The sequence below is a fragment of the Lathamus discolor genome, chromosome 6 (genome assembly GCF_037157495.1).
Source record: "Lathamus discolor isolate bLatDis1 chromosome 6, bLatDis1.hap1, whole genome shotgun sequence".
Taxonomy (NCBI): domain Eukaryota; kingdom Metazoa; phylum Chordata; class Aves; order Psittaciformes; family Psittacidae; genus Lathamus; species Lathamus discolor.
In genome coordinates, this window is record NC_088889.1 from 14,563,591 (window position 1) to 14,587,783 (window position 24,193).

Below are 24,193 nucleotides of genomic sequence, written 5' to 3' on the forward strand. Positions count from 1 at the left end.
TAAGAGGAGAGAGAATGTAAGAGCTATTTAAACTTTCTATTTTGCCTAGCATAAAAAACCAATCTCAAAATAGCAGTCTCATGGATACGAGCAAAGGGTCATGGCTGGCAGCATTCCTAGACCCAGCTAGCTGGGAAATAAGTAGAGGCTGAGTCACGTAACCTTTCTCTCTCCATGGGCTACTGCACAGTATTACCCATGGAAACTACAGAAGAAATATTTTAACATTATATTTCTATTAAATAAACTTTCCAAGTTGACCGTGGAAAGTACTCTCAAGTCTGTAAGATAGGTAGTTACAGTAGCATTGCAGTTTCCTGATCAGGTCAAACAAGCCTCACATTAATCCCACATTGTTAATGAGAACAGTTATCAGAGTTTAAATATATATTATATAATGGTCATTTCTACTGCCTCTGTGACTGTGTAAGGAACAGCTTTTCTACAGTGATAATTTCTACAGAGAAGGTTATGGGCTCAGCCTGTATACCTGCTTTTTCAGGTTGTCAACCATCTTCTGTACAGCCACTTTCTCCTTTCTCACAGCTTCTATCTTTTGCCTAAGAAAAATGAAAGCTCATTAACAGAAGCCAGATTAACTGCAGAAAATAAGGCCATTTCAAATTTCACGGTATATCCAACACATGTAGGAGCTTTGAAAGAAGGGATGTAACCACCGTGCCTGCACTGCAGCAAGAGCCCAAAGGCATACATGCAGTACATGCCCCACTGAATTCTTACCGCATTTCTTCTTGGGACCCATTTAGCTCCCTCAGTTTCAGGCTGGAAGCACTACCCTCCTCATTCAATAAAGTCACTTCATTTTTCAGAATAATATTTTCTTCCCTGAGCTTGTCAGCTTCAAATCTGTGACAGAAACGAGACAAGTGAAAACTGGTTCTGTATATCATCTAGGCTCACAGCGACAAGATTTACCAAAAGCCTAAGCTACCTGTACTATTTCAGACTAAAGCTACAACTGAATTATGTATGAACAGTATATGGATTTTATGTTTCATTTAGTAAGAGGGCTCCCTAAATCACCCAAAAAGGGGCTTTTTTTGTGCACGTTTTTGTACAGCTGAAGTTGGTTAAACTCTCAGATACCTAATAATAGTTTCACACTAATGTTGTACTATACCTTTTAGCCCTTAAGTTACAAATAACATAACTTTAAGCAACTTAACATCACAATATACAGATTGCTAGGAGAGCAATCTGTTTCAAGAGTCTAGTATGCTGGGAACAGCAGCACTGGAAAATGCCTTTTCTGTCCTGAGGCAATTGTAAGGAAGTAACTTAGCCATGGTGTAATACCTGGAAGAATTTCTTGCAGGAGACTGGTGCTGAACAATAATTAAGCTACTTATAGCTACTTTCCTGTCCTGGTTTTGGCTGGGGAGGGTTAATTTTCTTCCAAACAGCTGGCACAGTGCTGTGTTTTGGCTTCAGTCTGAGAACAATGCTGAATAACACACCGAAGTTTTAATTATGGCTCAATAGCACTTACCCTGATCAAAGACTTTTCAGTCTCTCATGCTCTGCTAGTGAGGAGGGGCACAAGAAGCGAGGAGGGAGCAGAGACAGGACACCTGACCCAAACTAGCCAAAGGGGTATTCCATACCACAGCACATCATGCCCAGTATAGAAACTGGGGGGGGAGTTACCCAGAAAGGACCGACTGCTGCTCAGGTCAGGCTGGGTATTGGTCAGTGGGTGCTGAGCAATTGTATTGTGCATCACTGCTGTTTGTTGGTTGGTTTTTAGTTTGTTTTTATTTTTTCCCTTTTAGTTTAATCTTCTCTCCCCTTGTTATTTCCTTTATAATTATTAGTAGTATAATACTGTACTGTAGTTATTAAACTGCTCTTATCTCAAAACTCACAATTTTCCTCCCCATCCCACCCAGTGGGGAAAGGCAGAGGAAGGGGTGAGCAAGGGGCTGTGTGGTGCTGGGTTACCAGCTGGGTCATTTTTGATGCCCAACATAGGGCGCAAAGGTTTGAGGTAACAACAGATCTGACCAGAGCCTGTCAAAATAAATTCACTATGAACATTCACTGCATTGGTTTAATAGTCACAGATCACAATGTTGATTTATTTGCTCTCAGAGTTGCACTATGTAACACCTTACTTCCAGTATGCGCTCCCTGCATTGATGTTTATCACCCACAGTGCCTGGGCTGAGGTTCTTGGTTTTGTTGCATTTTTTAATAATGTCTTGTAACATGATGTTATTGCTGGTCATGAAGCTAATTGCATATGTACTCAGCATTGCCATCACCTCTATACTTTGGAAGCCATCTAATGGGAACTATTAATAATTATACTGCTTGCCTTTTCTCCTTGGGAGTGCCAACCTACGGATGAGAACTTCCTCCCACACCTTCCCCACCAGCCTATTTGAGTAGCATTTGAGAATTTCAAATATTTTGAATATCCTTTGGGTACTCTTGAACCAACCTGGCCTTTTTGCTGGGAACCAGCATATTGCTTATGGTTCAGGTATTGTTTAAGGTTAAACAGCTATTTAAGAATAGTACCATAGATCTTCCTCAAGGCTGAATAGTTATGAGTGGCAGGGTGTGTGAGATAGTATGGGCAAGTACCTAGGTCTGTGGGCCCCTCCAGTGCTTTGGAGCTTCACCCCTTAGCAAATACAAAATCTTGAAAAACTAGTAAAACCTTCAGAAAAAGTACACTGTCATCCTAGCAATACCAGAGAGGTACAAATAACTGCAGCGTGCTGGTACCTGGCCCATGCCTACAGAGCCCTGCTCAATACTATCCAGCACCTCCAAGAAGAAAAGAAGGTCTCTGGATCTGATGGCAAAGCAACAGACACCACAGCTACTCCAACCCTGACAAAGACCACAGCAGCTACTCCAACCCTTTGATGAGTACTGCAGCTACTCCACTCTGGCAACAGATGCTGCAGCCACTCCAACACCAGCGGAAGACACTGCATCTGAACCAAAGAACCAATCCATGCCCATATCAGTCATTCCTGTACAGAAAAAGAAAGGGACATGGAAGTCACCTTGAATAGTGAAACAGGACAAGCAGGGCCTTCACAAGAAACAGATGAAGTGGTAGAACCAGAGGTAAACTCACAATCCCTGTCCCTAAGTGAGCTGCAGGATATACTAAAAGATTCCAGCCGTTGTCCAGGTGAGCATGTTATCACCTGGCTGCTACAATGCTGGGACAATGGAGATAGTAGCCTGGACTTAGAGGGTAGAGAATCCAAGCAGCTGGGATCACTTTCTAGGGAAGCAGGTGTTGACAAGTCAATTTGAAAAGTGACACAATCCCTCAGCCTCTGGAAGTGACTCCTATCAGCTGTGAAGGAACAGTATCCCTTCAAGGAAGATGTTGTAGGTGATAGAGAGGGGTATCCAGTACCTGAAGGAACTGGAACAGAGGCAAGCTCCAGAACACCTTCAATACATTGAGAAAAGGAAGAAAATAATCCAGGTCCTTCTGAAAGCTGGTTTGCCATAAAACAGAGTAAGATCAAGGGACCTGCGCAGGAGATCCATTTTTTGGAAATAAAATGGCTGCATGGATGTCATCACATCCCAAACTTTCAAACACTGGAATACACATTTAGCAAAGGTCACATGGTTAGTTACCAGAGGATCTGCCAACTGGGCTGTCCAAGCCGAATCAAAACTTCTACATACCATGGAAGGGGGTAAAAGTTCCTGTGGTGCACATAAAGAATTTGCTGGAGAAGAGAGTCTGGGTTATTCCTGCCTCAGGCAAAGGCAAACCCACTCATGGAATCACTTTTGCTCAAGGATGTGGGTGCACTTGAATGGTAATGCAGAGGATGGGAAGTCCGGTGTGTACCGCAAGGAGATTTTATTCTGGGTTAAAATAGCCAATTACTTAAACTGTATGATGCTGTGTAACATTAAATATTAGTGCTTTCACTGCAGCAACCCATCACTGTGCTGGACACCTTGTGGCACCCATCTCCATTGCTTCAGATTTGAGGATGTGAACCTAACTCCCCTTTGATCACCACATTAATGAAGAATGATAAAATTGGACAAGTGGAGCAGTGATGGAACTAAAACAAGCTTCAGCATGCAACAATCCAACACCACACACTATCCATACTTCCTGCCTAGAGAAAACTGTTATGACAGATGGAGCCCCAGATCATGGAACTCAGACTTTTGTAGGGATGGCCCACAGACTAAGGGAGTGATCTCTGTGTGTATATATATATATATTTATACATCTAAAGACAGTAAAGGTGATGGTGGGAAGTGTGGGACCTGGCATGATGTGAATGGGATGAAATACGGAGTGGATAGTGTCCTGGTGTCAGCTGGGATAGACTTAACTTTCTTTCTAGTAGGTAGTATAGTGCTGGGCTACAAATTAGTCTGAGAATAATGTTTAAAATATGACATGGCCTCAAAACCCCCCAAAAATAATAGAGCAGTTATAAACAAGTAGGTAAAACCTATTATATTCTCTGTATTATAATGGTATTTACCATATTACATACCTAATGGGTTCCTAACAGTAAGTGCTCCTGCTGGGGAAAAAGCTACCGTATCTCTTGAGTATTAACTTAAATATTGGAAAAAATGAAGCGTTTTCAGCATTCCAGGTAACATTCAGTACTAGCAGGGTGCAAACTGAGTGATGAAGTGATATTAGTAAAAGGTAAAAGCATTCTGGAAGTGTTACCATAGTATTTTGTACATAAAAATACAGGGGTTTCTGATGTACCATAAACTACACACCACAAAGGTGACTACGTCCACAGACAGAACAGCTGGAAGGTTGCTCCGGTTTTACCATTCGTGTTAGATCATGGTCAGAGAGGAGTAAGTCACACATTTCAACTGTCGTTATCCACTATTAAACAGCCTGCTTGCTAGTAATTAAAAGTCCAAGGCACTAATCTCTAATCAGAGTTAAACTACAGTGGTTAATGCAGCAGCCATACAGCAGGCAGGTGGCTACAAAGCAAAGAGTGGGATGCCAGGTTAGTTTCTAAGCAGCACGTTTCCCACAAAGTTTTGGAAGTGTACGTTACCTCAAAAGATCAACTTTTTGCTGCAGCTCAGTGCACGTGCTTTGTAAGCTGTGCTCCACTGTATGCCTCTCCTCTCTCTCTTTGTGGAGATGCACGTCATTTGGGTTAACCAGAGCAGCTTCCAGTGCTGCTTTCCTTCCTTGAATCTGACACACCTGCACCTTGAAGGCATGGCTGCCTGCTCTGGCTTTAACACATGCTTTCTCCAGTTCTGAATCCATCTCAGTCATTTCCTCCAGGTCTGTAGAATCAGCCTCCAAAGGTGAATGGACATTCAAATCTGTTCCCTTGTCTGCACTGTTACAATCGCTGGGCAAGCCTTCAAAGATGGGGTCCATTTCATCTGGCAGCTGAGATTGTTCTGAGCTGGAGTAGGAGCAGCCAGGACTGGGAGGCTGCACCATCTCCTGCTCCACTGCTTGCAATTTGTGCTGCAGCCTGACGATCTCAGCAGCCATTCTGACATTTTCCTTCACTGCTTGCTCATGCACTTTCTGCAGATTCAAGAGGCCATCCACATCATCTCCCAGAGGTGCCATGCCACTAAAAGCAGCAATTCTGCTCTTTGCTTTTGCATACTCATTTTCCAGGACCCTATAATGATTCTGTAGTGCAGAAAAACAACGGGTCTCACACTGCAATTTCTGTATTCTCCCTTGAAGATTTAAGATTTCTAAATTCATCTCGGCCTTTTCTGTTTCTGCTCTTACACAAATGTCCTGGTTTAAACTCTCCAAAGCAAGAAGTTTGGAATTGAGGTCTTCTTTCTCTTGCTTATATTCACTGCGAAGTCTCTCCAGCTTTTGCCTGAACAGCTTCCCATTTTCCTCCACCACAGATATACGCTCCTCTTTGCTCTTTAGCTCTTTCTCATGGTCATTTTGGAGTTGTGTTATTTCATCATTCAGCCTTTTCTCTTGCTTCTCAGCAGCACTCCTCAGGTCCCACAGCTCCTTCTGAAGCTGCTCCCTCTCACACACAAGCTTGTTCACTTCTTCTTTGAAGATTTTCTCCAGGAGATCTTTCTCCTGGGTGAGGGCAGAAGAAATGGCCTTCTCATTTGCCAGACTTTCCTTCAGTTGCTCGTGGGCTTCAGCAGCCTTCTGAGCAATTTCATCCTTTTCAAACTCCCACTGAGATTTCGCCTCTCTTTGCTGTTCAGCAAGTTCACGCAACTCTCGCTGGTAATGTCCTTCCAGATTTTGGATTGTTTCTTCATATTTATTCACAAGTGTTTGTGTGCTGGCAGAAAATGGAGTTTCTACATGAGATGCTCTTCTGTTACAGCCACTTCCCATACTTTCAATTTTTTTCCTAAACATGGTTAGCATAAGATATTACTAAACTCTGGGCTAACTCAACCAGATTCAAATGGCTTTTTAGGCTGAATAAAATAAGCTGACCAAAAAACCCCACTTTTTCACTGAGTTTTAGATGAAGTACTACGTGATGGGGGTTTCTGAGAGCCAAAGTTAAATTTGAGGCAAGTTGTTGAAACTTTCAAAAATAAAAACCTAATTGCCTTGGAAAAGTGCAACTCATGAAATATCCTCAGGAAAGCTTTTGTGTACAATATATGCCCTTCTATTCTTGCAATAAGTAGGGGCAAATGTTCTTACCCCCACCACTCCCTGTCATCTCTGGAGGTTTTCAGTTTCTTTTAACAGTTGATCTTAGCTAAAAGCATTTACAATCCAACCTGTTACCTCTTCAGAAAACAGGTCTGAAAACCCAAATGTTTTAAAAGTACAAAGCAGGGATTTGTAAAGCACAGAGGTCCTGAGCAGAGGCTCAAGTTAATAATGTCTGGTTATGCTTTAAAACTGTTGTTGCCTCTGGGTGAGTTAAAAATCAATATGAAGTATCTGCTTAAGAAAGGCTAGAAGAAAAACACATAACAGCACTGTACAGTTGGTGCACTTTAATTAAGTATCAGGAGTCAATTCTGCACTAGGTTCATGGTCACCATGCCAAGCCACTGAGGTCAGCGTACACCACCACTGTCCCTACCAGCAGTGACACTTACCTTTCCTCCTCCAGGTCCTGCTCAAGCTTCCTCAGCAGCTCTTGCTGGAGCTCTTCCTTCTCCAGGGCATGCACCTCAGCCATCCTTTTCAGCTGCTCATGAAAGCCACGTTCCAGCTCTACCTTCTCTTCCTGCAGTGTCTGCACTAAAACTCTCATCTTTTCTTCCACCCAGACACCATTTTGAATCAGTTCTTCCCGTTCTTGACTAAACTTCTCATTTATCTGATCCAGTCTGGCTCTAATGTCTTCTTCATGCTCCTGCCTCAGTAGTTCTTGCAGATTGGCTTTTTCCTCATCAAAACGCATTTGTAATTTGTTTTTCTCATCATTGTGCTTACAGTCAAGCTTTTCCTGCTGTTCTCTGAGCACTGCTGCCTCTCCTTGCAGTTCTACAATTTGATTTTTAAGACCAGTTATTTGCTTTTCCATGACATGCATCTCTTCAGTGTACTTCTTCCTCATATCCTCTTGCTCCTTTTCAGAGTGGATTTTTGTCTCATCTAGCTGCTTTTCGTAATGGCTCACCTACAAAAAGGAAACCAGATTGGATTGGCTCATTTTCAACAGAATGTTCTACAGAAATGTCTTCTCAACATTTCTGCACAAAATATTTCCATATATTCTATAGAATATTTTGATTTGCACATTAGCATCTTACATTGATTTCCCCTGCAAAGAATGCTAATGCCTAGCTTAATTGCTTACTTGGTGGGTTAAAGATGATTATTACATAGAAGTCAGTGAAATGCATGCTTTTCCATTAAATGAATTTGTGAAAAGAGAAGTCACTAACAACTCTGAAGACCTAAGTTTTGCGAATTGCAAGTGGACTATATTTCACTGCTTACTTTTGGTGCATTTTTCTGGTTTGGAGGCAGATTTTTTGCGTGTTTTTCTGTTTGCCCTTTAAAAAAAACCCAAACCAACAAACAAAACTCAAAACAATCCAAACTGATAGGAGACAAATACTTAAGTAATTATTTCAGGATGATATTTTATCAGTCCCCTTTCCCCACTCCCATCCCAGCTGCATCACAATAGTTTCAGCGTACTTGTATTACACCATATGTGAAATGAGTATTTATAGTCCTATAACAATTGTATCTGATAGACACGGGGGAAGCCTGATGGGACCCCCAACTTCTGCTCCTGGACTGACTCCCACAGAATGAGCCTGGCCACCTCTACACCAGTGCACCTCACCTGCAGAGGAACACTGTGACCCTGCCAGGGATGCCAGCACAGGCTGGCAGTGGGTGCGCTGTGCCATGTCCAGACCTGTGCCAGCTCACCCTAGCACCCCAGGCATTACACTGGGGCCTCAAAGACCACCCAGACCCAGTCTTTCTCCACACAGAACCAATTGAGATATTTCTGCAAGCATGGCAAGGATAACTGCAGATGGACACACAGGAAACAGGAAGCTGACTGCCCATTTTCAGTAGCATGCGTATCATAACAGCAGTTTCCATACTCCCACAGTACAGATCACATTTTGATGCCACCAGACTGCACAAGCATAGAATTTAGCAATGCAGACTGCAATGCAGACTCCTGCCAGAAGCCTTTCTAACCCACAATTATCCCATGCCAGCAGGAATGAAGCGGCTAATTCAGATGCAGCGGGCTTTCACTACAGGAAATGCAATACTTCCTCGGAACAGCTCCCTCCTCTCTCGTTAGCTGGTGGGTGTCATGTGTGTGTATCTACCACAGTATTCATTCAGACTTCTCCAGCACACCTCCATTGCACAGCAACGTGAAGAGGGAGGAGGGAAGCTAAAGGCTCAGCTTCACACAAAGATTATAATTTGACCAGGAATTAAAAGTCCTTCTTCAAGACCATTACACCTCTGAAGAGACTGAAAAAAGTGTGAAGTTTCATTTTAAGTTAAAATAGCTTACTGTGTCTTCAAGCTCCTGTTTGAGGTGATGCAGATCCCTGTGATGTTGCTCCTTCATTTGCTCAATAGCCATTTCTGCCTCTATGCTCATATTTAGTGGGTTGCAGTCTTCTGAACCAAGTCCTTCAAAAACAGTAATTATATATATACATTCTTGAAGGCCAAAGAGATACATTCTCAACAGAATGGTTTCATCAATTTAAATTTGTTTAGGCAGCTAACCTGCAGCTCTTATGTTCCTACTGCACACACAGACAAAAAACTGCAAACATTTATTTCAGCTTTGAAGACAGTACAACAGCCATATTCCACGTTAAACAGCAAGACAGAGGTGGTGTTTCAGTCTCACTGTGAGGGTTTGGGAAAGTTTTTACTAATTGCCTCTAAGATGTTATTGTACCTACAGCAGAGACGTTGGTTATACAGGAGATGTGCTTTACCTTGGTCAGGCTCAATACCACTATTGCCATGACTTTTCATATCAATGTCAAACTCTTCCGACAGCAAGCTCTTCAGCGAAGGCCTGAGCACTTTGCCTTGGGCACGGTACTCCTCCAGCTCTGAGTGCAGCTCATCTATCTGGTCTTGCAGCTCCTGAAAGAGGGGAACAAGAAGCCTGAGTGAAAGCAACCAAAGACAGCTCAGCAGCTGTACATCCACACACTCCCACAATGAGGCATTTAGAAGGGAATTACGGTAGGTAAAGACTTGTCAATAATCCTGCCATGATGCCAGAGTTAGTCATCCTCCTACCTGCAAAACAACACCCTTCTCCAGGTTCCAGCATGTGCAAGCAACAAATATGTTTTTTACTGAAAGAGCAGAACTTTCTTCAGACAGCCTGTGTATATTTTACCTCTAAAGTATATTGTGCTCCAGGACCTTTCACTTTATTCCTTCTTCCTATGACCTTTTTTTAAACAGCAGCTTAGGAACATTTTCAAACAGTCAAGGAGCACCCCCTCAAACTCCATCTACTTGAAAAAATCAAATCAGAAGGAAGAAGATCAAATTTGGAAAGAGATACCGTCATTACGGCATGTACCATCTGGTACTTCTGCCCTCTTGCCAATGGAATATCCTGAGTGTTTGTGCCAAATGCCATGCGCTCACCTTGATAAACAGCATTTACTGAGGAATGTGAATCCCTGAATGTGTAAACACAGTTCTGAAGATTGGAAAGGTTCAGAAAATAAACCTCAAATCCTGATTCATATCTGTCAGTACTCATGAAAATCAGTTGCATATTCAAGCAACATCTTATCAAAATGCATCAATTCAATGAATATTTATAGACAATTTTTGCCTTTAAACTGCAACTTCCTAAGAGAGCTACTGTTCTGTTTCAGATTAGAAAACCTTTCGCCAAGGCTGTCCTTTACTGAATGAAAAGGACCATGCAGAACCAATAAGCCAAATGCTGGTAACCATTGTACTCCTCAGAAAACACGTATGTAAATAGATAGCTTGCAGGCCCACCTTAAAGAAGCATTTCAGCCATACAAGATGTGGGGAGGAGAAGACAAGTTTTACCTTTTCAGTTTTAAGAAAACACTACTGTTTTGGAAACTAGCAAAACTGAACTACATCTTATTTCTACTGCAGAGTTCCTGCAACTCTGGATACAAATTAGGACAAAGATTATTTCATAAATCAAAAAAATGCCAGTGCACAACTGTGCAAGAAGTTGGGCTTGATGTACAGCTGGGGAATGAAGGAGGCTCCACAGACCCCATCCCAGCCCTCCCTTAGCAAGCCTCATCCTTTTAGCTCAGCCAGGAAAAACACTCAGCAGCATTCTATTGCTGCTCTGTGCTGATGTCTGCAGTGAGGATGTTCTTGATAAACACGGGCAGACGGGTGCCAGGTCTCCAGCCCTGGGCTTCACTTACTCTGCACTGCCGCTGGTACTCGCTTCTCATCTGTGCCAGTCTCTCCTCCTGCAGGAAAAACTCTGTGCTGCTAGGATCCAGGTCCCCAAACTGAAATGGCATAAACACAATACAGTTACTCTTATACCCATCACATCACCTGCTCATCACAACCTGGGTGCCATCCACAAACATCCCGGCAGCCTGCACCTCCTCCCCTCTGGTTTTTTAATCTTATTTTAAATACAGAAGCTCTGCTTCACTGCTGGTACGGGATAAAGAGCAACCTCCTTAGCAGATACTAGCCATAGCTCTCACGCTAACTTTGACTTCAGACCTCAACTTTCTATCTTAGCATATGCACATCTCAATTTAATAAATTATTCCAGCTTTAAAGAAGTCTGGAAGACAGCTTCTGGGTGAGAGTCCCAGTACATGAGCCTCTGCCTATAGAAGCACACACACACCAGAATGCCTTTGAAAAAGCTGTTATTCTCATGAGTTTATTGCGATACAACCATGATCAGCTGTTCTCACTTTTCACTTAGGATGCAGCAGAGATACACCTCATGTATCATCTTCCCTAGAAAGGGCCTGCATGTTGGGTCTATCCAAAACATTGGGCTGGGGAATAAAATCGCCGCAGATCTGCAGGACGATTGCTTCACTGTAAGGCTCCCTGCTGTTAATTAGTGTAAAACTACAGCTAAGATGGAGTATCTCTAATTTCCTTAACTGGAAGTGAGGCAGGCAGTCCACGTCAAAAAGCAGGCTGTGCCTTGGTACTGTCTGGATAGGGACCACAAGAGCCTCCAGCTATTAAACTGGCAGCTTGAGTGTAGTAACCAAAGAGCAATTTAATTCTGGAAGCATACTGGGAAAAGGAGGATTTACCTTCTCAGTCAGGACGTTTTCCAAGTTCCTCTGTAGTTTGCTTGCCAAACTTTCATACTTGGACAGTTTTTCTCCCATTTCCAATAGCTCGCTTTCCAGGCGGCTGTTTTTCTGCAAACAAAAAACCACCCCAACAGCCTCAGATTTTGAAGGAGGAAAAAGCCATTAGCACACTCTCCCAGTCAAGTCAGAGCACAACACTGCTACAAACTTCAGCCAAAGACAGAAATTGTGAATCCACGCACATACAACCCTCCTGCTTGCAGCAGAACAGCAAGTGTGTGTGCTCTGGCTCTTCTCACCTTTCAGCTGGCTTCTTTAGAAAGAGCACTACACAATGACCCTGATGCTCACAGGACAGCCACCCCCCCTTCCAAAAGCTGCTCACCTGAACATTAAGGGTGCATCAGCTCCCTCCTGTGTTTGTAAGACAACACCACTACTGATTACATTTTGTTTTTATACTGAGCAAAAGTTAATTACATGATCAGCAGCAGACAAAAAATCTAGAACAGGAACTGAATCTGAGAGGTCACGGGTGAGTAATACCATTGCATTAGGCAGCAGTTAAATTATCAAAAGGGACAGCAGCAAGCTTGTTTAAGAGGGGTTTTGTGGGTTTGTTTTTAAAACAATAATTTAGACTTTGTCAAGACATTAGCTCCTCGCTGGAGAGCCAAACAGCCAGCAGGGCACACAGCCCTTCTGATAACCATACACATGCACACTCCGCACTTGATGGCAGCGGAAACTTGAACTGGAACTGTATCAATCAAGGAGTAACCTATCAAGGTGACCTAAAAAACCCAGTTCTCATAGATATGACTTTATGTTGCTGCTAAAATTACTTTCAGATAGCTCAGCATGCACTGCAACACATCTCAACAAGAACCATACTGCAAATGGTGCTCCCCTTGTCTTTTGGGGGCATCCTTGTCTTTTGGGGGAAAAAGAGGGCTGCATTTAGTGCCCATTACCTTCAGGGAAAGAGCCAGGCGGTCGCGGATGTAGTTCTCATCATTTTTCAGCTTTTCTATCTCCTGCTCCAGATCCAGCCGCTGTTTGTTAGCCTGCTGCAGGATCTGCTCCCGCTCTCTCTGGAGCTCATTCTTTAGAGCTGCAATTCGTTCCTTGTACTCCTCATCCAGCTTCCTACAAAGGTATCGGAAGTAAGAAGAGCTCTTAAAAGGAGCAGTCAGCCAGTGATGCTGGAGGTGAAGCTCAGTGGTAATCAGCAGGTGTAAAGCTGCTAACCTCCATCTCTGAGTCCCTGCAACACTGTGGCAATGATACCAAAGAGAAGGAGAGGGATGAACTGGGATATCATACCTGAGATTGTACTCATTCCGGCGCTCAATTGCAGCGTGGTGGTCATCCACTTCGGAGGCCATCAGGAATTTCAACTTTTCAGCTTTTTCCAAGTCCAACCGCAGCTTCTCTTTCTCTCTGGCCACTTGGTCAGCTCTCTCCCTAGAATAAGCACAGCTGGTCTGGATTAGGTCATCCCTCACAGCTCCCCCAAAGAAGATACTTGCAAGAGGCTCATCAGAGAAAAATAGCCCAGAAAGCTCTCCAAGGGTCTTATCAAATGCATTTAGTCATTAGGTATGAACTTGCACACACAGCTCTGGACATCCCCTCCTAGGTCCACAAGACCTCAACACTTGAACTCCTCAGCTGTGGTCTAGCCCTCCAAACTGCAGTGCTATGCCATTTTGACAGGCCACTTTCTGCCCATTTATTTGTTCTCTTGTTTTATTACCTTTACCACTTCACCCTTACACTACAACCACCCAGGTTTTCATCACAAGTTGGTAAGATCTGCTACACTGAGCAGTTTTCTTGATGACAACAACACATCTCTCCACTGAGTAAACATAAGTTATTTACGCATGTAGATGCAAACACACCAAAAACCTCATCTCTTCATACAAGCAAAGCAGGCGACTTGCAAGCACAAGTGGTGAGCCAACAAGAAACAGGACTTAATGACCTTGCAGTCTTAATGACCAGTGAAAGTCATCTGTGGTGTTGCATGGAGGTGAATGCATAAGCTGATAATTATCTAAGCTATTCAAAGATTTACAGTACAAACAAAATACCACTAGCAACTGGAGTTCATGCACATGGCAAATGGATGCCACAGTTACACAAGAGGAATGAACCAATGCAAAACTGAGGGTGCAATGCTTAGAGTGGCGGTCTCCAAAGTGTGGTGGAGAAGGGGATCCATTGGTATCTCTATGAAGAAATATTTGAGTTCAGTAGCACATGCATATAATATCTACATTAAACATACAAACAGGGGAATATGCTTCTCATCTCCTATGCTGTCCTAATAGAGAGGCCTGCATGGCAAGTCCAGTGCAAATTCAAACTGTGTTGACTTTCAAAGGAAAAAAGCGGGGGTCCAAGGTGGTTTTGTACCTCATCCACCCCTTTATCACATGGCAAAACCTATGTAATGGTGCTGCAAGAAATCAGTTATTATTAAAGGTACTGCTTATCAAATTGCACCAGCCTCCATCTTCAGTTTTGCATTCCTTGGCCATCGATAACTGTAGATTGCAGTGACCATTTCCAGACCGCAGAGCAGGGCTCTGGGAACAGCTTGCTGCCTGGCTTTTATTAAGTCTATTTTTCGGCAGTACTTGGGTTTAAGTGTTCTACCCACGCAAAACAAGAGCACTGAAAGTCTCTGACCGAGCTAGCAAAGAACCTTGCCTTCCAGCGAAAGGGCAGCACCACATCAATGCCCCTCAGAGAAGTGCTGTGAACCATCATTAATCAGCTCCTACTTAAACTTCTGCTTGGCCAAAGGGAGAGGGCAGTGAGGAAGCAGCAGAGGTGGCAATGTGGGTGACTTACAGCAAGTGTCTGATCTCCATTTTGAAGCTTGCCAGGGCTGCCTGGTGGATTCCATTCTTGGTTATTAATAGCTCGTTTTCCAGAGCCAGCGTCAGCTCTGTCAGGTTCACCTTCCCATCCAAGTTGAAGTCCAAAGCCTGCAGAACACCACATCGTTAGAGCAGAACAAGCATTCTTGCCCTGCAGGAGCCTGAAGACATTTGTGTATGGAGTGACAATAAAATGAGGAGGCTCAGAAGAGACTAATCTGTCACAAATGCCTTTGGGGCAATAAACCAGACATCTCTGCCACTTTCCTATGTTAAAGAGCTGCTGACAGGTGTGGAGATGGAAAGTGTCTTGGCTCTGCTGCAAGACCAACAGGAAATTAAGCCTATGCATGATTAAAACTACTAATTCTCTAGAGGACGTAACTACACTGTCCTTCTTATGTCTTCAAATGCTGCAAGAAAGTGGTTAAAGACGTTCATGTTAAACAAAATCAGCTCTTGCAGTAGAAACACAGAAACAAACTTGTAGAAGGTATTTGATAGCAAGTATCCCACCTCTTACAGAGTAAGGAATCATACACAATCAATCATACAGAACTGCTTGGGTTAGAAAGTACCAGAAAGCTTATCCAGTTCCAACCCCTCCCACAGGCAGGGACACCTTCCACTAGACCAGGTTGCTTCAAGCCCTGTCCAGCCTGGCCTTGAACACTGCCAGGGATGGGGCAGCCACAGCTTCTCTGGGCACCCTGTACCAATGCCTCACCACCCTCACAGGGAAGAACTTCTTTCTAATATCTAATCTAAATCTACCCTATTTAAGCTTAAAGCAATTTCCTCATGTCCTATCCCTACACACCCTTGTCAAAAGTGCCTCTCCAGTTTTTGTGTCAGCCCCTTTAGGCACGGGAAGCTGCCTTAAAATCTCCCAGGAACTTTCTCTTCTTCAACTGCTTTTCATTTCCTTCAACTTAAGTCTGCAGGAACACAAAGTGAAGCACAGAAGGGCTGGCAGCAGGGCTGAAACACTGCAAATACTGATAACAAAGGAAGTTACAAGAGTAAAGCAACAAGCAGAAGGTGTATCACACAAGTCCACTGTAAGTAGTACCAAGTTATCAAACTGGTCTACAAGTGGGTTTTAAAGCCTGAGTGATGGCAGAGTTTATTACCACCTGGGTGTCAATACCCACACAGCCATTAAATGCCAAAAGAAATCTGCCATTATTGCTGCTGGGAACCCTGCGATCATCTCAGAACGACACGAGTTTATCATCTCCCAGCCACAGCTTCTAGTGAGATGGGCAGGCAGAATGACTTCAGGTGGTTGATTTGCAACCCCCGTTACCCTTTACTCTGAAAATAAAACACTACGGACTAGGCAAGGCTTCCAAGCTCTGTCCCTCCACTCAGCACAGGCAATAATTCAGGCCATCCCAGTGCTGAAAGGTTTACAGGAGCAGCTGTTCAGTGAGGTAAAGGATTTAGATTCACAGAAGCACAATCATTAGGTTTGTAAGGGGCCTCTGGAGATCACCTAGTCCAACCCCATTGCCAAAGCAGGACCACCTAAAGCAGGTTACACAGGAACGAGTCCAGGAGGGTTTTGAACTTCTTCAGAGAGACTCTTTGGGCACCCCACCACCCTCAACATAAACCAGTTCTTCCTCAGGTTGAGGTGAAACTTGTGTTTTAGTTTATGGCCACTGCTCATCCTGTTGCTGGGCACCACTGAAAAGAGTCTGGCACCATCCTCCTGGCACCTGCCTTTGAGATATTTATATGCACTAATCAGATCCCCTCTGTCTTCTCTTCCCAAGACTAAACAGGCCCAGCTCCCACAGTCTCTCCTCATAAGAAGGATGCTCCAACCCTCCCAATCATCCTTGTGACCTCCACTGCACCCTCTCCACAGCTCCTTGTCTCGTACTGAGGAGCCCAGAACTGGACACAGTACTCCAGATGTGGCCTCACCAGCATCAACTACAGGAACTCAACCTGCTGGCCACAGTCCTCCCAACGCACCCCAGGATACTATTGTCCCTTCTGACCACAATAGCACACTGCTGGTTCATAGTCAACTCATCATTTGCTTTCTACGAACATAGGTGACCTCTTCAAGCTAAGCTGGAAGTCACGTTACATTTTTATCATTAACTTCTAGCTCTCTGGGATTAGACTCTTCTCACTAGCACTGGGAGTCCTAAGAAATGTAAAAAAAAAAGTAATCTGGCTACAGTTCAGCATCCTACACTGGGGTAAGAAAACCAAGGCAAACAGAAGAGGTGAGATGCAGCTGTCAGTTACCTTCAGGATCTCCTGGCTGTTCTCTATGCCCTCCTGGTGCCAGCAGTCAAGGACACCCTCCACACAGCCATAGCCCATCCCATCATCCAGGTTGGAGAAGAGGCAGAAGCCAATGGTGCTGGACATGGCAGAGTGGGTGATCATGCGCCTCCCGCTTTCATCAAAGGACTGTGGAGAGAGGGGAGAGGATGTGATGGGGCACAGACAGAGCCAGGCATCTGCCCACCCCGTGATAAGAAAGGCTTGGAAATGTAATTTCACTAACAGTATTCTGGAGATTAAGGATTAAGTCTGCTCTTCCTCACTGCCAAGCAAATACCCAGCAGGAGTGCTGCTACTGACCTCCCAGCACCACAGCACAAGCAGGCACTTCGGATTTAAAATGAATATACGGAGGAACAGCTTCAGAGCTGTCCTCAGTGCTCCAGAAGTGTTTTGCATTCTCAGGTTTTGGTTTCAAGCATCACCTCCCCTAAAAAGGCTGCAGGAAGCATATGCACAGGTGCTTTTGCTATAGCCCTCAGCTTCAAAGCAAAGATAGGTAGAGGATTCCAAACTCTTTCCCCCCGCCCCATCCCAAAATAGTTAGAGAATATATGTGGGACCTGCATGCCCACAGTCTTCAGCCTGCCCCATCTGGGGGACAGTCACAGCTGCCCCACCACAGAGACAAATGGCGAAGAAAAGCAGGAGGCAAGCTAGGAGCTATTTCCTCAGGACTCCCCCCCTGCTCTTGCCTCTACCCTAGGATCCACCTCAGTTCCCCACCTGCATGGAAAGGTGTCGTTTCAGTTGTCTGTATGGTGTAGATGCTGAAGGTGTCAGCGGCTTTCCATTTTTAAACAAGCCATAGAAGAAGTCCTCTATGCTCATGGTGCCATCTTGCTCCAGGTTATGGAGTACCTCTTCAAGCACCTGCAAGTGGCAGGGGACAGAAATCACATCTGCTATTGCCAAAACCACCATGGTAACAATTTGGCAGAGCAGAAAACACCCTATTCCCAAGGCTCTGCCAAGGAAAAAGGCAAAGCAAGAGTTGCCCACTACACTGCATCAGTCTAACACTGGTACAGCAACCTTCATGTAGAAAATTGCAGATCCACACACACTATGAAAATCCTGCCTGTAGAATGATATAAGCTCCTGGTCCTCTTGAAGCCTCCATATCTTGTGAGGCATCATGAAGACACCTCATTTCGTTCTGCTCTTGAGACAGAGTGACCTCAGGACTCAAGTGCAAGGTGATGAGACAGACCAAACCCCCAGCAGCTTGAAGTGACTGCGCAAAGCACACAGTAAAACACTGCAAGGTCTTAATAAATCTGTTTGATGCTTCGGGGCAGTCTGCTTTCTGCAAAGCAAGACCAACCTTATTAGGACCAGAGATGTTAAGATTATTTCTTCACTTAGTTTATTCTTTCCATTTTGTGCCTTAATACCCTGAAAACATTTCGTTATGAATGCTACGAAGGAATACTTGCTCAGAAACGCGTTTCATGAAGGAAATGATTACAGTTTGTATTTTAAAATACAAATCAGTCCTTTTTCCTTTTTTTTTTTTTTTTTTTAAAGAAAACTCACCATAAATCGGCAACAAACTTCTCTGCTAAAGAAATAATTTTCTCATGAATTTTTCCTGCAGGACAGAAACAGCCTGCAGGCCCTCAACAAAGTCAAAAGCAACCAGCTATGAATATTTTAACTCATATTTACTGTCTAGCTCGAAGATTTTTGGGATTAAGGAGACACGTTTGGAATCTAGAATATGTTTTAAATTCCAGTTTACTCTGTGACTGCATGAGAAGACACGCACACTGCATAGTAAGGCTGGCAGCTGCCTTCTACCAGAGCAGCTTCCCATGTCTGGTGGTTTGACACCAACAGCCTCACTGGAAAACCATAAGCACTTGTGCTTTAGGCTTGCAGTCACCCACAGGACAGACTTTGTGGGGGCCACGGCAAACCCAGACGCACACCCTGGAGCAAGCAGGTCTGCACGTGGCCGCTCACCTCCCCAGCTGCTGCTTGGAGCCCATACTGCTCACAGATGGAGACAAGCTTTTTCCGGTTCAGGTGGCCATCCCTGGTGATGCCAAGGTGCTCACAGACCTCCTGCAGTTTCTCCTCTATCCAGTCCGGGCTGGGCAGTGAGGCACCAGGGGAGGCATTCAGGTCATCAGGGTTCCAGAAGCGGAGCTGCCCTGGAAACAGGGGAGAACTGCTCTGATTTCCATCCATCCACTGCACACAGGTGATGACCAGAAGGCCTGGGGGACTTGCTGCTGCAGTGGGCACAGCATCCCTCACTGTTTGTCAGACCCCCCCAGGACCATTTGCCTTACCCCATCCGTCTCAGAGTACACTCATTATTTTGGGGTATGGCTAGTGGACTCTATAAGAAGAAGCAGATCCTGCTCAGCACTCAACTCATGTATGCCACCACAGCTGAGGGAACCCCACATACCAGTGAGGATGGGACCATGGCCAGGAAGACTGTGGAAAAGTGCACTGTGCCAACCTGGGCTGGCAGCCAGGAGAAGCACACCCCTGCTGCCTTGGCTACTGGCATGGATGGAGAAGGGACCCAGCCCCTCCTCTTCTGGGCAGTTATAAGGTCAAGGGAGAGGACTGAGCAAGTTGCATACCCATACCGAACCATGACTAAGTCAATGGTTGCTTGTCTCCATAAATGCCAGCCCACAAGCGGTGCTTCCTAAACTCCCATGCCCTTCGAGTGTAAGCTGTAGTGTGTGTTTTGATCTAAAAATACTTCCACACACTTCTTCAGGGGAAGAAAAATAATAAAACAACTAACTCAAAACCCAATAGCCTTCCGCTGCACACACTTCCTCTGCCTCCAGCAAATGCCTGGAGTGCAGCCTCATCCATCCACAAATGCCACTAGACACAAACCAGTCAGAGCGTGACACCTCCCTGCATCCGCTACCTCATCCTGGGGCTGAAAAAGCAACTTTCTGAGGAAAAAAAAAAGAAAATAAAAATTGGTCCCTTTGGGTGGAGTAGGTGTTAGAGAGCAGCTGAAACATAGAAGAGGTGTTGAAGTGATTAAAAGCTGCATGGCTTAAACATATCTTCACAAGCTGCAGGTTGTGCTGAGGGCTGGTGCCAAAGCCCAACTGTCACCCCGACCATCACCCGGGGGGTCACCCTGCTCTCCTAGGACAATTAGGAAATATTTATTGACTGGTCCACACTGACACCTAGTGCCTACCGTCCTCTGCTACAGGAGCCCCTCAGGCAGGAGCAGGGACCAGGACCTGAGTTGTGCTGAGGCCAGGGAGACCAGGAGCACCTGTAGCAGGATAGCCTCTGCATCAGGCAGCAGGAAGAAAAGAGGGCAGAAGGGCTAAGGCACAAGACTTTGACCTTCAAGAGGCCCTGCTTTTCCTTTAATTCCCAGCTAGAGGCTTGCCTGCCCTGTATGCACCTTGTCAAACTCTGCACCACACCAAGCTGGGACTGCTCAGCACACCCAGATGGCCTGAGATTTAGTGTGCCCCTCTGATTCATCTTCAAAGCTGAAAAGAGAGTAAGCACATACAAGTACTGCTGCTTGCTCTTACCCTCAGCCTCATACTCCTCGCTGTCTCGAGTCTTCCAGTGCTGGGGAGAAAACAAAAGATTCCCAAGTTATTATTATTGCAAGACATCGCCCATATGAAAGAGACTCTGCAATCAGCATGAGCTACAAGGCTCCAGCAACGCCGCCAGGCTTTCATCTCCCCACTCCCCGCAGGCTGGGCTGGCAATCCATGGCTCTTTGATGCTCTTTTTTTCTGGCACGCAAGGTTCTTTCATGGGGAGAAACCACAGCTGCAGAAAGATGCCTAAAGCCCTGCAAATGACCCTTGAGAGGTGACAGATCAGAGTCCGGCAGGTTGATGGGGTGGAAGAAGAGATTTGCCCTCCAAGGAAACCATGCTGCTTTGTCTTTAGAGGTATCAGCGGTCAAGATAAAAATTCAGGAAGAGAGAGGTTGTTCAGCCTGGAGAAGAGAAGGCTCCAGGGAGACCTTAGAGCAGCTTCCAGTGCCCAAAGGCAGCTAACAAGAAAGCTGGAGCAAGAGCATGTAGGGATAGGATAAAGGGGGAATAGCTTTAAGCTGACAAACAGGAGATTTAGATTAAGTATTAGGAAGAAGTTCTTCCCTGCGAGGGTGCCAAGGCACTGGCACAGGGTGCCCAGAGAAGCTGTGGCTGCCCCATCCCTGGCAGTGTTCAAGGCCAGGTTGGAAGGAGCTTGGAGCAACCTGGTCTAGTGGAAGGTGTCCCTGCCCGTGGCAGGGGGTTGGAACTGGATGAGCTGTAAGGTGCCTTCCAACCCAAAGCAGTCTGTAGTTCCATGATCATGGGCTGCATATAGCCACTACTTGAGTTTGGGCTGTCCCTTCCTTCCAGCATCCTATCTTCCCCTACTTTGGCACATGCTCAGCCAAGCCCAGTCCAAACCACCTCCACCAGCTGTATGTCGCTCTAGGTCAGGAGACAGAACCATGCTGCCAACAAGCTCTCCACTGAGCTAGCTGCAGAAGAAAACCCCAGCATACTATCTGCTGGTCTTAAGCCATCCTGCTACCTCTGTGGCAACACCACATCAGCTCAGGGGCACTGGGAGCAGGGCACAAGTACATCGTTTAAAGCGATTTCCTCATGTACTACACGTTGTTATGTCTCTACCACCCTTGTCCCAGCCAAGGGTATTTAATCACACACAGTGCTCAGTGATATTAACTTCTGATTTAGCTGCGGCAGTGGCAGATGTCACTTCACTGTTACAAGTGGATACTTCTGCATGCATGTGACTGATGGATTTGAAGTCAAAGTCACCCAGGACATAAAGAGGCTCTAAATCATCATATAAAAGTTCAATGTATCTCATTCAGATTACAGCTAAAAGCCATTAATCTACAACGTTACCATGGAAACTGGATTAGGTCATTAGACTTTTTTTAGCTCTGCTGCTCACTCCTGTGTCATCTCCTGGGCCAGGCAAGGGCTGTTTGCTGCTGCAGCATCTCAGTGTACCCCTCTGCTTTTGGGGAGGGTCACAGGGCAGGAATCAGGGAGACCCTTAGATGGAGCTAGGGGGTTTCACCTTTGCTTTCCGAGGCAGGCAGTCACAGCAGCTTTGCTGGATGTTCTGGAGAAAGCCAAGAACACCTATAAAATTGCACTAGAAATCTACAGATTTTGGCCCAAACAAGTGCTGCCCTGCCAGCACCACCATGGAGGTGTTCATGTGGCTGATTCTTGGTTTGCCTGATAAACCACCAGGGTGAACACACAAAAAGCAGGAGCAACTGGTACCATTGAACTACCATGTGCAAAGACAGAAAACTGCCTGTGTTCCCAAAAATGCATGAGCTGGCACCAGCCCAACCCACAGGTGCCTGTGTATGTGCAACAGCCAACTTTGTACTGAGAGAAGGAATCTTTGGGTGCCAGACAGAGCTGCCACCCCACTGCCACTCATCCTTATCTTTGGGGGGCTCCGAGGGGGAATCTGAGCAGTGATGCTCAGAAGTGGGACCCACTGCTATGTCCAAGCATTTTTGCACAAGCAACATGTATTTTTATACAGAATCAGATCTAAACCATTTAGCACCGGACCCTCTCAAGTTGGGACTTACAAAACCAAGAACCCCAAACCACAACACAAGGTAACTCTATGAACACCAGCAACCTGAAGAGGCTGAACACAGGAGGGCTGTGCATGTGTGTGTGTGCTGCAGGCTGGTAACCCCCCCGACACCGACCCTGGGGAGCTCGTGTGACCTCCCTCTCCATGCCAGGGCCTCACTATGGAGGGCAAAGGGGTCCCTTTATGCAGTGGGGGCTCAGGGTCAGCCACCGCCAGTGGGAGGACAAAGCAGATCTGGGATGGGTGCAGAGGGACAGTGCATCCCCATGTCAGGCACAGCATTGTTTCCCTGGCCCCAGCAGTGCTACAGCTGGATGCAGGTCACACACATCCAGGCGGAGCAGAGATCCCAGGAATGCATTATCATCCGGGCAGGCACGTGCTTGGCCGGGCTGAGGAGCAGATGGCCGTGGCTTTCAATGCTCGCCACCCTCCAGCTTGGAGCCCAGGCGAGCATCTGCAGCCTGTGCTGTTTGCTTGAGGTGGCCTCTCCCCATAATAAGGCAGCAACCTCTCTCCCCCTGCCATCTGCTTCAGCAAGACAGGCCTTTGTTCTCTGCCAGAATATATTGCTAATTAAAATGACGATCAGGAGCACACGCTGAGCCTGTTCTGCTTTGCACGTGGCAAGGTGAGCCTGTGCACCAATGATGATGGACCCCATTTTTCCCCTCCCTGCATGCTTGCACAGAGGTCAGCGCCCTGGTCTGAGCGGCCAGAGCAGAGACCCCTTTTGCCAGCAAATCTCCACACCCCACTTTGCCAGTTACCTTCAGTTGCAAAGCACCAGAGTCACATCAATAATGCACTTGTCTGGGGCAAGCACTGTCCTGAGCTGTTTTTTGCAGATCCTGGCCTTACAGGACATTTGTACATGCAGGACCTGAAGACAAAAAACTTCAAGCCTGACCCTCCCAGGAGGTTTTGCACCGAAAGGCCATGCCATGCTGGAAACCACTCTGTGCAGAAGCAAGCACACAGATGTCTGGGGAGTGAGCGGCTTTGGCGGGCAGTGAAGGGATAGAGCTGGGACATGACAGCAGTTTCTACAGCCTGCAAGTAGGACTGACCTTTCCTAGAGCAGAGGCAGCATCTGGGGAAGCAGAGATGATAGAAGCCCTGCGCTGAGGTTTGGACACAGGGGTGTACACCGGGGTGTGCTGCTGCGAACCCACAAGCCAAAGGGTGCTGATGCTCCACCACCAGCTTGCAGTTGGTACCCCATGGCCACCAAGCCTGCTCCCCATCCCAACCCTGCATCACCACCACTGAGCAGATCATCACCAGGTCTAACACAAGGCAGAAAGAAAATGAAAGCAAGGTCACAGTGCTTCCCAAGCCCACAAAGATTTGTATCAAGAGGTTGGAACAAACAAGCTAAGTGGTAGCCAGGGCTGGAGAGGCACAGCTTTAACCACCACAAGCTTTCACACTGCATTTCTAGAGGCTTTCATTGCTGCAACTCCATTAGCACCACATTCATAACAGTGCCAAAGCCACTTGTTTCTCACCAACCATATTCCTAGTACTATCCATGGGGACAAACTCATGTGGATCAAACGGAAGCTTGGCATCCCTATACCACCCTCTGCCCATGGCCAGGTCAA

The 24,193-nt window shown here is 45.8% G+C and overlaps 1 protein-coding gene across 6 annotated transcripts in view; it reads right to left on the reverse strand.

Moving 5' to 3' along the window:
- Window positions 1-24,193, reverse strand: part of NIN (ninein) — a 61,293-nt gene that overhangs the window by 21,627 nt on the left and 15,473 nt on the right. For 4 of the 6 annotated variants that reach the window (XM_065683833.1, XM_065683836.1, XM_065683835.1 and 1 more), the window contains exons 4-18: window positions 20,510-20,549; window positions 18,936-19,126; window positions 17,694-17,840; window positions 16,926-17,093; window positions 14,629-14,765; window positions 13,090-13,230; window positions 12,738-12,912; window positions 11,761-11,871; window positions 10,888-10,977; window positions 9,436-9,589; window positions 8,997-9,118; window positions 7,090-7,616; window positions 5,064-6,377; window positions 742-867; window positions 491-560 (exon numbers count right to left, since the gene is read on the reverse strand). In XM_065683833.1, coding sequence (XP_065539905.1) covers window positions 491-560; window positions 742-867; window positions 5,064-6,377; window positions 7,090-7,616; window positions 8,997-9,118; window positions 9,436-9,589; window positions 10,888-10,977; window positions 11,761-11,871; window positions 12,738-12,912; window positions 13,090-13,230; window positions 14,629-14,765; window positions 16,926-17,093; window positions 17,694-17,840; window positions 18,936-19,126; window positions 20,510-20,549 — 3,513 coding nt within the window. The remainder of the gene's footprint in view (window positions 1-490; window positions 561-741; window positions 868-5,063; window positions 6,378-7,089; window positions 7,617-8,996; window positions 9,119-9,435; window positions 9,590-10,887; window positions 10,978-11,760; window positions 11,872-12,737; window positions 12,913-13,089; window positions 13,231-14,628; window positions 14,766-16,925; window positions 17,094-17,693; window positions 17,841-18,935; window positions 19,127-20,509; window positions 20,550-24,193) is intronic. The other 2 variants (XM_065683834.1, XM_065683839.1) reach the window with 2 other exon arrangements.